General features: G+C 40.6%; 1 protein-coding gene across 5 annotated transcripts in view; it reads left to right on the top strand.

Moving 5' to 3' along the window:
* The window catches only part of STXBP6 (syntaxin binding protein 6), a 63,557-nt gene extending 55,624 nt beyond the window's left edge, over nucleotides 1–7,933 (top strand). For all 5 annotated transcript variants that reach the window (XM_032947988.2, XM_032947992.2, XM_032947993.2 and 2 more), the window contains one exon: nucleotides 2,756–7,933. In XM_032947988.2, coding sequence (XP_032803879.1) covers nucleotides 2,756–2,779 — 24 coding nt within the window. In that variant the 3' untranslated portion in view covers nucleotides 2,780–7,933. The remainder of the gene's footprint in view (nucleotides 1–2,755) is intronic.
* The last annotated feature ends 8,127 nt before the right edge of the window (nucleotides 7,934–16,060 follow it).

The following is a 16,060-nucleotide window of genomic DNA, read 5'->3' as shown; positions in this document are numbered from 1 at the left end:
AATTGTATGTGGTAATTTCAATTTCAATATTTGGGCCATTTATTATACACAAAAATACAAATATAAATGCAGAGGCATTTAAGTAAATCTATTCATCTTTGTCAAATTGTGAAAAAATAGCGCCTCAAGTTCTTTTTTTTATACCTGCAAAGAACCCTCATTAATTTTTAGCTGTAGTACAATTGGAACGTATAATTAATTACAACGTTCTTGGGAAAAGGGCAAATTATTATCGTGGCAGGTTCCCTCATCAGCAGGTAATTGCCATTATAATCATAGTCATTTGTAGGCTCGGTGGAAAGAGATGCAGTGGTTTTAAAACTCCTCCGTTGAAAAATGAACGCTGTAACGGCTGAATGTCTCCAATCCCTGGTATGAATGTATTTTTTCCTGAAATCTCGGGGGCCCTCAATTAGGTGCAACTCAAAGAGGCTATTTTAGGAGAGCACGCTCCATTGTTTACTGTTGAATTATGAACTGTATTGGTTTTGCCCATTTCCTCTGAGCACTGCAAAAGTTAATGTTCTGACAGCTTGGCTGAAAAAGTCACGAGCTGATATTAAACCAGTGACGGGTGCATTGCACCACCGATTTGATGCCATACTTGAGTGAGCAGTGCTGTTTTATGTACAGTAGTAGGCAATGAACAATTCGCCCACACCACCCCCAGCGATTTGATATCTCATAAATTAAGGTCACGATTAGATGAATTAATCAATTATTTTTCAACTTGTTGTCATCGTTTCATTTTAAGTTATTCTTTTTGTTCCACTCTCATTCATATAGCGATGACAGCTTCATTATCTTAAATGTATGATGAGCCATTTTTTTCAGAATTTTAAAGAATTTGTTCAATGGGTGCATTGCGAGAGTAAATATATATATCAATATTGAATGATGGATCAATGAATTGTTTTAGGCGTAGTATTGTAAGAAGGTAATTTAATCCTGCCGTGGTGTAATTCTTAGCACCCTGAAATTTGCATCCAGAGGTCAGCAATTCGATCTCCTGGTCCATAATATAGGTTTTTGGGTTATATCGTGTAAATATAAAAGCTGTCGTTATCCAGTCACCACCCGACAGAGCCAATTAGTAAGGTTTGTCACGTAAACAAAACATGCCAATTCGTTATTAGTACAGCACACCGGTGTGTTGGAGAGTAAACCCACGACATTTACAATTCGAGTACGACGTTTCACCAGTATGACGTTTCACCAGTATGACGTTTCACCAGTAACCAGCATTGTCAGGCGACAACCAAAGTTGTGGAGAAATCCTGTTGTGGCCAATCAGATGCGAACTCCGGAGGGGGAGGGTTAATTTATGCATATAAATTAGAATTACTATACATTACCGGTTTAGGTAATCATAGGGTAATCAACGTACATTATGCATGCACACCATGCACGGACGAATTGGCATGTTTTGTTTACGTGAAAACCCTTACTAATTGGTCGTGTCGGATGGTGGCGGGTTTAACGACACATTTACATTTACGCGATCTAACCCAGCAACCTCTATTATCGATAATATCGGTCGTGGAAGCCTCCGTGTTAAATCGATCTTCTAGCACGGCATTTGAAACAATGTACAAGCTTCAGTCCACCCAACAACACAAATGGTTACAGCACAGTTGAATGTCAGGTCGCGGTGGGATAAAGTGTGGGTACTCCCATCCAAGGCCGTAATTATAATATATATTGGGGGGGACACATCCCCCCCAATATTCAAATATGCTCAAAATGCCCCCCCCCCCCAATATATTGCGAAAAAATAGATTTCTGTTAATTTGATTGTGGTTATGGTTGTACTTTATTAATCCCTAATCTCTGCTATTACATACAATGAAACAAAAAAAGGTAAGAAAACAGAGCAATGTAATACAATACACTATTAGACCCCCAGACCCCCTGGAAGATTTGATCCCCCCCAATGTTGACTCCATGTGTTGATTTGGACAAGGAGGTACGGCATTCTCAACGCTGCAAGTCTCATATTTACATCGCTCGTTGCAATGTTAAGGCATCAATTCCCTCTGCTGGATGTTTAGGAGCATAGCACACATGTATTTCCATTGGGTTGAAAGATTCACACGACCATTTCTACAGGAGGAATTCGATGGATTATCGTCATTATTGCCACGGTTCGATTCAAGGATCGATTGTTTTTATCACACTGAATTGTAATGCCTCTTTTTGGCTGCACGTGTGACTTGAATCCAGTTCTTATGCAATTTTGAATCCAGTTCTTATGCAATTTTTTGAATATATTATGAGCTTAAAAGTCAATGTCGTTAAACTGATATATCGGTCCACCCTTAATTTCCAACAAACTGTGATGTTTTGTGGTGCGTTAAGCATTGTTTTGGTGCTGAGGTAGGTGCAGTGGTTAGCGCGCTGCGTTTACCGAACACGCGAGTTCCCGGCCATGGCTAACATTAGTGGGCGAGCGATATCCGAACCGGGCCTCTCCTCCACACCCTTCAATAACCCGCACTGACCAGAGTAGTGAAGTATGGTTCCAAAAAACAGCATGACACAAATGGAGTGTGGTGGCCTTCATCCATTGGTGGATTGAAACTATCTTGAATTGGTCGTAGTTATTTATTAACACAGTATTTGGCCTGATCGCCAAACTCACGTATGCAGGTTTGATGGGCGGAATGGCATTGTGGTGTAAGAAATTACGGAATAGTTGGGGGTGCTTGGAAAAAAAGTTGTTGCTTGTGGATTATTATTTTCTTTGCACTTCCAGCTCGTGACGAAGTACAAGTGCTGATGGGGACCCTGCCCTCCTGTCCTCACAAGGGAACCACCGGCGCACCCCCTCCACATCTGTTTGTGCTGCCCGTGTGTTTTTGGGAAAGTGACGTGCCATTGTGAGACACGTCTGCACTCTTTATCTGGTAAAATATGTATCGTGTTATCTCACCTTTTCTGCACAGAACAATCCACAAATGCCAAGGATAAGTAAAGGCAATGCGTTGTTCATTTGAAAGTTAATGTGTGGTTTGAATGAAGAGTAAATACAACTGGAAGATGGAAATCACAAGTTTATTTTAAATGCTTTAGTGGTTTAGGATTATGATCAACAGCAATATTATTCCTTTCGTGCTTGCAGAAGGTGTAACAAAGTAGCATCTCAGCTTTTGCCCAAACCTTGAACCAATGTTTGTTCAAGTATTAACTGGACATCACGAGATTAATTTCCAGCATGAGCCGCGCTCGTGGTTTAAGCCAAACACATTGATATTTAAAAAAAAAACGCAAACCTATTGTTTTCTCTGCGTGCGTATGCCCAACTTTGTGGACGCCACAGTTATGTATGGTGTCTAAACATGTGCGGCAGATAGTTTACCTTGATTCCAGTATTATCGTGTTTGTTCATTCATCTGCATCGGAAAATGGTCTAGAATCTAAACATTCCCTATTGAAAATAGGATATATTTCTTTCATAGTTTTTTCCTGCAGATTTATTTTTTGCTTTTTGTTAACAGAAGAATATTGGGATATGAACACTGGATTGAAAAAAAAAACATTTGTTATCTGGTGGAACAATATTTTTTTATTTAAAATATACAGTTCCGTTCTTTATATGTTAAATTTGTATTTAATGAAGACATTTGCAATTGCTATAGGCGTTAGATATGGCTTTACTGCTTATCAGCAACATTGTATATTGTCTACTTGGAGTGTACCTTTGGTTCGGAATTGCATCAACCCAATTGTTGCAGTAAAATCGAGAAACGTTTTGGGGACATAATCAACTAAGGTTGAATGTGAACATGACTCGATCATCATTTTTACATCCTAAGGGGCTTATCGGGTGCCTATATTTAGGATCCGATTACGAAGGATTAACAATGTCTGTAGGAATAGAATCGATAGGCTGCCAGAGTCGAGATGTGTTTCGCAAACCTAATCTGTTTACCGTTTCACTGTAGTATATGAAGCTGGCGTGCTGATCTGTAAGCCAGTGCTATTGGAAGAATTGGCAGATCGCGTGGAGATTTGTGCAGTGAGACTGCCCAATCCGCTAGGCTGTTTGCTAGCCAGGATAAAGCGGTGTTCTGGTGGGTTTATGGACCTGTCTGTGTGGACCTTTCAATTCTGGTTTCCTTCCACAAGCGTACACAGTCATGAATGGAATTGTTCAAATGTCCTCAAGGCAGGACCTCCCCTGAAAAAAATAGCTTTGATACTTAGAAAGGCTTTCCTGGGAAAATAGTTCACTCTTTAGTATTTCAATAACAGCAACAAAAGTAGCTTAACACTGTTGAGTGTTGTTATTAAAGTCTAAAGGTATTGCGTTATATATTCTTACGCAATAATTAAAGTGATCTCAATTTACCAGGATTGGTGATTGTTGGTTGAATTGGATTGGGGTCAAATTGTTACCCCAATCTTAACGACGTCATCAGGTCCAATTGGGCTCAGACTGTGCACCCCCTAGTAGTCACAATATTTAAAAAAAAACCCATCAAAGTTATTACGTGACATAGAAGCAAAGAGTCACTGCGGTATTTTATACTTGGTTCTTTGGAGTATTTTAAACTTTTTAAAATTAGTATTACTAAATAGAGCAGTATTACACTTTATTTTGGATAATGTCTGGAATATGTATTGGAATGTGTACAGCTTAATGTCATAGTAAATAGTCCATAAATTACTGAAACATCTTCATCAGGGGGTTGAGATGGGCGATTGAGTTGGGCTCTTGAAGGGTATAGCGCAGGTACCAGTAGCAATGCGACATCATGTCATTGGTATTCACTGTTAATTATAGCACAGCTCCAGGGCATTTCCAGGGCAGTGGCATTTGTAATTGTAATTGAGGTGATTAACGTGTGGCTGGCAATCGTGTGAGGGATGCTCCGAGTAGCACGGTTGGCTACATAGGATACAGACGAGATCTTTGTTGTCAACTAAAACTGAATAAAAGCCCCGAACACGGTCCGATCCTGATTTATTCCCTTTGCAATATTTTGGTTACCAGTTCTTCTTCTTATGGCGCCCCAGTTTACACAATGGTGCAAGTTCCTTCAACATCCTCCGCCACTTGCCTCTGTCCACCCAACTCGTATGCACGGTTAAACCATAATTAGTCGATTGACAGACAGATCGTCGTGGGTGCTGGGATAAGTTGTGAGTACTCCCCATGACATCTCCACACCTCCGATTAGCACGGTTGGCTACCTGCGGCGCGAAAGGAGTTCGCCACACAAACATCTAACTGGCGTGGAAGAGTATGCCTAAACACCCTCGAGAAGGGCTATCTACTGCTAACGTGGAGGCACTTCTGCCAGCAGTGTCGTGAGCAAGTAATTGCAGGGTTGCACCTTTAGGTAAAAAAAATGTTGCGCACACCCTGCTGTGTTTGCTTCGTGTGGTGGGCTTGCAAATATATATTCTGCGTACACATTTGCTGCAGTATATTATTGTTGCTGTTGTGTGACTTGTAAGTAAAGAAATATACACTGCAGTATTATATCGATAGAATGTCACAGCCCTAGATCACACCAAAGGAAACGTATATCCTATTTCAAAGTGATTTTTTAAAAAAATATTCGTATACCATGTATGGGTTGCCATATTGTATTTGCTTTTATTGTAATATAATTAAACACAGTGCCTACTTAATGTTACATTCATGTGTTCACGTTCATGAGTCATTTTATATATGGAGTGTAATGTAGGTTACATCAATTATAATTTCACAGTAGTTGGTGGTGGTGGTGGTGGTCGTCATCGTGTTTGTAAAATTTGGCAAATGCAAGTTTGGTATAAGGGCTAGTGTGCATGGTTAAGAAAGACACGAGTATTTTACAACCACACATGTCTGGAAGGGGACAATTTCTGCTTTAAACAAAAAGCTCCTATTGTTATTTGATGGCACAAAGAAACGCGGCAATGTTTTTCATGAGTTAATATGCTGGTCCACAGATGCAGCAACGCATGCCATGCCATTGGTGTTTGGCAGTATTGCAAGTAGGATAAACAAAGGCTGTTTCAGAGAATCTGACCACCGGAGTGGTGGCTCCGTTTTTGTGGTAAGTGGGATATTTTTTTTTCAAGTGGTGCAAAGAAGATAACCAACAATGTGTATTATAGTCATGAAAAAGTGTTACAACAAAAGATATCTCTTATTAAGACTTGTGTGCTGCTACATATTTACAATATTGGTCGAGCATATATTTGAGATAAATGCTTTCTTTCAAAACTGATGTAACAAATAATTATAATCTTTTGCTCTCTGGTTTTTCTTTCTGGACTTTTTTTCTCAATATGAGAAAACATTTGAAAAGAACTGCACACGTGTATATTGTAACTCCTCATTCACCGCGTCCAATGACACTGGACTCACAACTGCATTTGTGATATGTGAACGACACTTCCATGTATGTGTTGATAACTTCTGCTTGCATTTAATGCCTTCTTCTTCTTATGCCTCCTCTTGTGTACTCTCTCTCTCTCTCTCTAACCCTGTTGCTATTTGAACTGGAAGGGCACGGCTTAATTTCCTTAGTCGATATGTTCCAGAACGTTGCTTAGCTGGTTTGGATTATGGGTTTAAGGCCCTACTACTAGAATATAATAATATTATGTTATTGTACCCTATAGTCCTATGCTACTATGAATGGGTTTAGGACCAAAAATAAAGGGACTTGGATGTGTCGCGACAAAAATGTTTCCTAGAACAGTGTTCTGGACTGTTCTGGATGGAAATTAAGCATTGTAAGGTTTATGGTTGTGATATCAGTTGGAAAATACACTATATTTTGTGGGACTTCATATGGTGCACTATTTCATTGATTATCGCTCAAGGATTTTGGAGAGTTGAGTGGAGAACGGTGGAGGTATCAACATAATGGAAGCAATCCCAGGAAGCTGAACCGCATAGGAGAGGGATGAACGCATTTTTATATATTCATGTATAAAATCAAGAATCAAACAAGTTTTGGGCGATTATCGTACCAAATGCTCTGTGTGCTGTTTGTGCATTTGCTCAGGTTTTTTGTGCAATATACCATTGAACATTAATTGCTTGTTGTTTATTTTAATCTCATTCAAGCGAGTGTTCGTATTACAATGCACATCAAGGGTGGGAGAACATCACAAGGGCTACAGCAATGTTGACCACTGAGGGGGGCAGCACTTTTACTGTAGCCTCGTGTGCACAATGTTCATGCCTTGGAACTGGACTGAAAGAAGCCGTGTTAATGAAGAAGTCTCGTTGAGCTCAGCATTTGGGGCCCTGAAATGTTATTGATTGAACCAAGTAATGCATCACTCCGTTGATTATGCTAATATTTATCATGTTGACATAGCAACATGGATACCCGTAATGCAATGCGCCAGCAACATTTTATAATGCTTATTTTAATTAAAAAAATAATTTACGCAGTAATACATTTATTCATATAGGGCTTGTTATTCGATAACCACTCATAGGTAGTAAAAAAACTGGTCATCAGCAAACATTTTAAAAATATATCAGGCCCTATCATGTAAAGTGCAGTTTCCAACTGTTATCCACTGTCTCGCCTCTCTATGTGCTATGAAGAAGGGTCATTGTCTGAAACGTTGCCTATAATATATGTTTTCCTTCAGCTCGCAGTGTTATTGATCAATGTGTTGAGTTTAATGTTCGTGGCAGTGTTGTGTGCCGTCTCCTCTCGTTGCCCAAGACACAACACGATTAGAATGCAGGTGGCAATGTTTTTTAAATTTTAAAGCAATGCCAACGGGCCCTCACTTAAAACTGATTGGCTTATCAAGCTTTTTAATGATTAACTGCAATTGCATTTTGTAGGGAAAACAATTGTTTAGTGAATCTTTTGTAATGTACTATTTACATTACATACTGAAAGTTTTGCTGAGTGGTTAATGTTTATTAAAATGTTAATGAATAAAAAGGACACCAATAAATGTGTTTAAGGATGTGTTTGCGTTTTTATTTACGTTTCATCGTCATTCATTAGCCGCGATCCCAAAAACCGTCGCCATCTCTCATGAACCTGGGATGCAACATCCTGCACATGAGCTTATTTTAAAGTGAAGTTGAGGTTTGATTATTATTTACGTCTCATTGCGCACACTCGATTGGCTTGGAAGATGTTGTTCTAGATGGATGGAAGATAAATATTGCACTGTGATCTTTTTTTGGCAGTGAGAAAAAGGACTTCGTTCTATATGCAGTACTGTACAGTACAATGCAGTGCTCTATTATTTGATATGCAGCAAAACAAAGCTAAACAATTTGTCAAATGTTTATAGATAAACGAGCGATACTACAATAACGGTGTTCAATACTTTTGTTTAAAAAAATGAGACAACATTGATTTGGGGGAATATTATGGACAATCACGTGCCAAACTTCAAAAACACGTGAGCAATCTGGATTTAGAAAAGGGGGTTTATACCATTCATCACAATCTGATCCGGAAAAAAAAACATATCAAAAACCATTTTGCCTGCCATTTTTAGACTATGAAAATGCAAAATGCAGTATAAATTGAGTCGTCTGAGCACTCGCATACTAAGGAAATGCAATAGTCAATAATAAATTACAAAAATATATTTTGGGATGCATATTTGCGTTATGAATGTATTTAAAGTAGTTAATGTTACGAACAAGTAGTTTATATCCGGTCCAGTTGAAGCACAATAAAATGCTTTTTAAGGTAAATAAATACAGTTAATATACAATAGTTTCAAAATGTAATGTGCACAGTGCTCACACATTTTCAAATGTGTGAACAAGCACAGAAGGCAGCCGCCAGGCAGTGATGCAGCGCCAACAATTGCCCAAACTCTAGTTCTCTCCATATATATAAAAAAGATGTTTTCAGCCAATTCATGAATGTTTACGTATGGGAGCAAACCGGAGCGCCCAAGAGGAACCCCATGCTTGCTTGCGAGAGATTGAAGATATGCACATCCCATGCAGACCGAAATAAGTCAAGTCCACATTTTTGTTGTACTGTACTGCCGCCTCCTGGCGAGGTGGAGTATGGCTCCTCGACGCCCACGAGCTGGGAGTTTCACAATATTTGTGTTTGATCCACCAACCCTCGCCTGTACCGTGGGGCCGTCCATAAATGACGTCACGCACCTAGGTGGTGGTGGGGGGGGGGGGGGGGGGGTCAGACATTTGTGACGATGCGTGACGAGGGGGGGGAGGGGGTTTGAGAAATGTGACGTCACATCAAAATGCGCAACTTTAAATAAATATAGACAACACGTTCTACTTAATTAAATAGACTTTTTAATCAATGTTTTCTCCTACAACATCAGAGTGCAGCGCCACATTAAATACGCACTATAATGACAATAGTTTAAAGCAATTTGAAGCATGTTTTATTTTTGTGTGTGTGTCATATTTGAGGGGGGGGGGTCTGACTTTTTGTGACGCCGTGTGACTAAGGGGGTGGGGGGGGGGGCAAAAATCGTCCAAAATCGCGTGACGTCATTTATGGACGGCCCCCATTCTGTATAAAAGGCAAAAAGCTGAGTGTATTATAGTCTTTAAAATTTTGCTCTTTTATATTCTCATGCCAAAAAAAATGTGCATACATTCGTCAAAACTTGTTAATTTCAGCCACGATTTGTTCATAGAAGATAACAGAACCATCTGAGGACCCAATCAAAACCATCACCTTGCCATACATAGCAGGGGTCACCAAAAAGATTTCCAAAATCATGAGCAAACACAAGATCCAGGTTCGATTCAACACAGTATATAAAATTCGTGATCTGATCCCATCTGTGAAGGATGTGATCCCTGACCCGGCAGGGATCACAAACTAAGTTGCGTCTGCGTCAGTAGTTACACTGGGGAAACTAAGCGACATGTCTCAGACCGTGTTCGTGAACACAAGGCAGATCTGAAACACGGTAGGACCAATACCTCAGCCGTGGCTGATTATTGTTTAAACGCTGTGGGCACATACAAACTTGATTTTTCCAAGACAAAGGTACTCTGCAAACCTACTATCAACAAAGATTCGTTCATGAAGCCATCCAGATATATAAACACGGACACAATTTCAACCGAGAAGATGGGTACAAACTGAGCAATCATTGGAAGGACGTTATTAACCTGTTTAAGTCATAACTGGCTCTGATGTTTCCATCCTACGTACCGATGTTAGCAGTTATTTCCGACTCTCTGAGTTGCATTGCCAGGTTGGAGGTCTTTGCATTGACAGGCTGTATGTCTTACTAGCACAGTCACCGATTCTCCTTTCTCTCGATGTGGCGGTGGCTACCTTCACAGCCTCAGGGTGCCTCAGGGTGCCCTCCGTTCTCACAATACATTGACATGCTCATCTCTGATAATCGGTTTTACCCCTTTTTTCTGGCACTAAACAGCTGTGTTAAGATGGTAAAATACCAAACTAAAACCTTTTTACAAGGAATCATGTCTGCATTAACCACAATGCTTGTGGTCAAAATGCAAACAAAATAACATACTCTGATAATAGAATCAATGTTTACACTTGAGTGGAAATCGGAGCGCATGGAGAAAATTCACACGGGTTTATCTCAAGAGCTTCTGAGTAAAAACATAGAATTCCAAATAAGTACTATAAACATACTCTGATAATACTGTATATGCATTATCCTTGAAACTGATTGGTCAACACACCAGAGACAGCTTTCTTTTGAGCCTCGTCTCTCTCAATACAATGTCCACCCACCCCCACAGCCTCAGGGCGCCCTCCAATCTTACATTTACATGCAAATACCATCTCTAGCCCCGCCCACTTACCCTTGGGCTACACCCATCACAGGCCTACATAACATCCTGTTTCAGCAGCTCTCTCACTGTGGTTTTTTCACCTGAAGACGATTGCTCGTTTCGCGATCGAAACGAGCAATCGTTTTTATTTTTCCGTCCACGTGACTTTACCGAAAGACCCAAAGAGTATGAAGTCCTGCAGTCACGAAAGCTTTAAGTCAAGATATAACAGATCAGATTGTGATTTCCACACAAGCAAATTGAAAATTTTTCTACTCGACCGGAATTCGTTTTTTTTTTTTCAATTATACATTAATGGCCGTATGGTTTATAATGTCGTGCTTTTTCGTCTTTTTTAACCTATGTAGTTTTGCAATTACCCTGTAAATGCAATATTTAGTTTCACATTTATCATTTGTGCTATGAAGATCGATGGCGTAAATAAACCTATTACAACAATTACATTGCTTGCAAGTAATCACGTCACGGAGGGGCAATTCCATTATTGCTGACCTATGTGTGCACCCTTCCTCTGTGTTTTTGACCTCGGTTTTATTTGAATGCAAGGGTATTTACGTAGAGGTCATAAAACATATATATGCTTTTGCAGTGCTTGTTCACATGGTACACACAAAAAGCTGCGTGCATTCCGCGAGTTCAGAAACATTTGAGAATGGAGCCGAGAGTCCGGCAGTAATTACCAATGCAAATGTCACGTGTATAATCAATATCAGAAGCTGAATACGGGTATTTGCACTCGCCTTGCGGACAAGGCCTACATTTGCGCAATAAATACGCCACTCAAGGCAACGCATTTGTTTCAAAACCAGAATACTTATTTATTCTGGGGAAATCCGATGAGCTGTGAAGCTCTTCCACAAATGTCCAGTATATTCACAGATGTTTAAATGAATATATGTCCTCTCTTGCGGTATATTGAGAACTTCTTCTTCCGATATGTCGCGGGTGTTTTTTGGACCACGGAGCTCTTTGTTCTGGCTGCTTGACGGAGTTTCCCTCGGACTCCGCTGATTCGGGGATTCTCGGTGACTCCGCTGTCTGGGTGTGCATGTATGGGTGGTGTCATTTTAGTTTTAACTGAGTCTTTGATGTCCTAGCTCGTTGTACTTTCATGTCCTTTTGTTTGCTCTCTTGCTCCCTCACCCCTATCCTTTTTCTCTGCTTTGGCCGAGTGGTTTTGTAATAGTGTGTTTGTAAGGCACTTTAGAGATGCATTTGGCATATACGCACTAAATAAATACCAACGCCTTGCTGTTCATTTTCCTCAAAACGGCCAATATATGAAGAAATATACATTTTACTTTTCATCGTGGCGAATTTGAATATATCTCTATGCACAAATGGCTTCTTCAATTGGGCACTGCACTGGCTCGATGCGGTATTTAATTGTGTGAACCTTGTGGAACTGGGGAGGATAGGGGGAACCCATATCAGTCAGGTGATGCATACAATCATTATTACCGTGGGCTGCTTTTTAGCTTTTGCACAAGGCTAGCTGTAGATCCAGTTGCTTCGTTTTAGGCCAGAGCAGAGTAGCCCTGCCATTCGTAATTTCCAGTTATTTTTCAATGCCATTGGTCGACACCATAACACAGATGTATATGAAACACGCAGATTTAAGTGCGTTACGGACATCAGGTTTTCATAAGTAAAGTTGTGACATTAGTTGCGGTTGTTTTGATTGGATGCAACAACGGACATTGTCAACGTATGCCATACTAAAAGGGAAACCGGATAAGCGTGGAATGCATCCGAGGACCAGTCCCACGAGGAGATGGAGAGATGAAATCAACTCATGTGCGGGTACTAGACAGATTTTCGCATTGCAGGATGCTGTGAGTTTTTGACAGCTTGGCAAGGCCTTCATCCAGCAATTGATTGATCATGGACGTATACTCTTTGGTTCTTTCGGTAAATTCGCGTAGGTATAAAATAAAATAAATCACGACGTTTCGGGCGCAACACAAGCGTCCGTCATCAGGTGGGTAGATGGATCATGGAAGATTGATGATGGGGCACTTGGTTCCATATCACTGTGGAGCAAAACCAGTGTACACATGGCAATTTTTCACAATTCACAAAGTCCAGTATAGTTTGTTTTTATTTGCTGGTAGGGAGTGCAGCTTGTTTAATTGACGACTGGTATGCATGGCAACGTTCATCGGAATGCACCAACGCTTGCCTGTAGCCAGACCTGTTCGCCTGGGAGGTTGGTGTCGGTTTCAAGCGACAGTTTTGCACAGGAACTTAAGTGCGTCCCTAATGCAAACTATTTAAACTCCCCGTGTTCGGTGGTCCACCAAATCCGGGCACCGGAGTATACCAAGGACAAATCTGCGTTCAATGAGTTGTAGTAGCCAGGCGTCCCGTTTGTGGTATTGTCTTGCACCTTAGTCCGTTCGGGACGCTCAGCCAGTCGAGGTTTTTAAGGCTCGTTCTGAAAAATCACATTTATTTTCTCTGGAATATCCGTCTGTAGTAGGGTTGTTTTCCTCTTCGTTTTTATGTCAAGGGGTTTTTTTTTAACTGGGATTGTGTTGTAAAGCGCTGTGAGGTCTTGTGTGAATGGCGCGATATAAAATCGAGTTGTACTTTCTTACTTAAACGAGAAAATGCGAGGCAGAGCTCTTAGCACCGCTGTTGCCTCTCACCTCAAGTAAAGGCTCAACCCGGTCACTCCCCAAGACTCCTGTTGTCTATTGTGCCCTGCATGCTATTTAATACCATGCATTCGTGAACATCCATTCAGCTGTAAATGGAATGCGTATAAAGCAGCGTAGTATTAAGAGCGAATGCCGATTCCTTGTAGGATTATTTTTCGTGGTTGTTTAAAAGCTGTTCTATTGACTGTCCTTGAGTGATACGCTTGGGTGGATTAGCTGCGTTCAAAAGAAAGATTACAAAGTGCAATCATTTTTGTACCTTCCAGATATACACCACACGTGCGTGTGTACTGCTTTCGCGATCACATATTAAATGTTAAGCACTGCACCTTCAGTTGCCCTCTTTAAGTTTCATCGTCGAACGTGGTCTATCCACTGCTAGGCTAAGAGTCTCACGAGGTCGTCGCTATCTCTCAGTATCCTAACGCAGCAAATCCATCCGACTCCTGCACGTGAGCCAATCTCATCGCTTCATCTCCCACTGTTGCTGTCCTTTAAGGTGTGTTCCCCTCCTGTTTTAGTTTGCCTTGGTAAAACTGTGTGGAGTTATAATGCTCAATCTAATCCGCAAAGCATGCAAATCTCCTTTGATCGCTGTATTGACATCGCCGTTTGCACCTGCCCGATTTTGAGAAAGCACTCCGCGGACATCAGGACACAAAATTGTTCGGAGGTCAAAGAACGAGGAGGTTGCAAGGTCCCAGCGGGGCCTGCAAATAGCTGAGTCACCGCAAAGTGAGAAACTTGATTCCTGGACTCGCCAAGCTATGACCTTGTTGGAAGCGTGCCGTGTAACATGCAAACTAAAACCCGTTGTCTGGATGATTCATTGTGCTTACCTCCGACTATGGCCAGTCATCACTTCTGGTAGAAGTGCAACTCTTTCGTGTGTGGATTATACTGAACAGTAACCCACGTTACTTGGAAGAGCAGGCTTTACATTTGTTATGTATTAGCAAGTGTATTAACTTTTTCTGAATATGGTTTATGTGCGGTGTACCATATTTGTGTATGTAGATTAAGTAAATGTGTAGTCCTGAAATTGCCTGGTCATTCCACTGCTGGTGTAAAGACCTCCAGTGAAAGGAGATCGAGAAATCCCCATCCAGAGGGTACTTTGGCCTAATCTTCCACGTTGGCTAGAGATTTTGGAAACGCGAGCTGTGATCGATTGTGATGTACCCGCTCATACTGCTGGAAGGACAGAGGTGAAGGAGGATTTAAGAAACGTGCCCATTGTTTCAAGCCGGGAGATCGAACAATAACTACGTTTAATCCGTGAGCAAACAGTATTTCAGGTTGTGTGCTGTTTAAATGTAACCTTTTTCACAAAAAGCACACAGCAATCTTAAATAATAAAAAGCAGTCTTATAAATGCCCAATTAATGTTTCATTCAAATTAATTTTGTAAAACATTTGCAGCTGAGTAACTGCCAAAGGAGTACATTTCAATATTTTATAAGTTTAATCAATTATACAGCAAGCACTCAACACCACGTGAGACCATTTTTGCCAAGAAGTGGACGCTTATTGAATGCCCACCATTGCTACTCGCGGGTCCACTAGAGGGCACATCATGCATAGACCCCATGTATGTGTCACACAAGAGCACCACGTTGTAAGAAGAAGCTATATTCCATTCCATCCTTCATTCTCTCCATCAATGATACGCGCATATCTGATTCTGCGATAGCATTGGGGCACAAGCAGAAATAACAATACAAATATTTTCAACATGCCCTTTATAATAGATGACATTTGAGGTGATTGTCTTTTTTCATAGCATCTCTGCGTTAGCGTCACTCTTCTAAGAAGAGGGTTATTCCCAGAAATGTAACCTGTTATATATTTTCTCTTTAGTGCAGTGTTATCGACAGCAGAGTACATTTTGATTTAAAGCTTTCGTGACTGCAGTGTTGCAGTCGAAACGTCGTGAGAATTTTATTGTTTTATATTTTTATATGCGTATTTTTTTATTGTTTCCCTTCTACGTGACTTTACCGAAAGAACCAAGAATATGACAACAGAGTACTTTACTCTTGAATTTACGTTATCCTATCCTACGTGTGATTATGGTGATACTTGCCTCTTAGTATTTATATTGGAAGACAAATAGCTAAGTATTGAATTTCTGTCTGTGTGTCTCCGTGTCTGTGTTTTGTCTCTCTCTCTCAAATTTAGTTCGACCTGATGACGATTGCTCGTGTTGCAATCGAAAAGTCGTATTCTATTATTTCATTTATTTTCTTTCTACGTGACTTTACCGAACGAACCACAAGAGTAATTCCTGCAGTCACGAAAGCTTCAAAAATCAAGTTTTAATAGCTACGCATGAAAAAGCCTTAAGTAGCTGTCCGTGCACCGGTTGCTACATCCAGTTCTTTAGGGACAACAGTCTCAGAGTGACGTTTAGTATGTGGGGCTGGTTAATTTTCAATGTAGATAAGAGGCCATGGGGACTACGAGTTCCCTTCATAAAGTCAGAGCTGAGTTACAAAGGCAACTAAAAAAAACTTCTTCCACGTGGGGGATATGAAATGTAAGCGATGAACCCTGAGGAATAAAGCTTAAGCGAAACATCTACACAAAGAGAATATGATATGAGGACGAGATTATTTATCATCATTATCAA

Source organism: Petromyzon marinus, chromosome 6 (genome assembly GCF_048934315.1).
Source record: "Petromyzon marinus isolate PM22_M1 ecotype Great Lakes invasive population chromosome 6, UKy_Petmar_22M1.pri1.0, whole genome shotgun sequence".
Classification (NCBI taxonomy): domain Eukaryota; kingdom Metazoa; phylum Chordata; class Hyperoartia; order Petromyzontiformes; family Petromyzontidae; genus Petromyzon; species Petromyzon marinus.
This window is presented reverse-complemented; position numbering and strand designations above follow the sequence as displayed.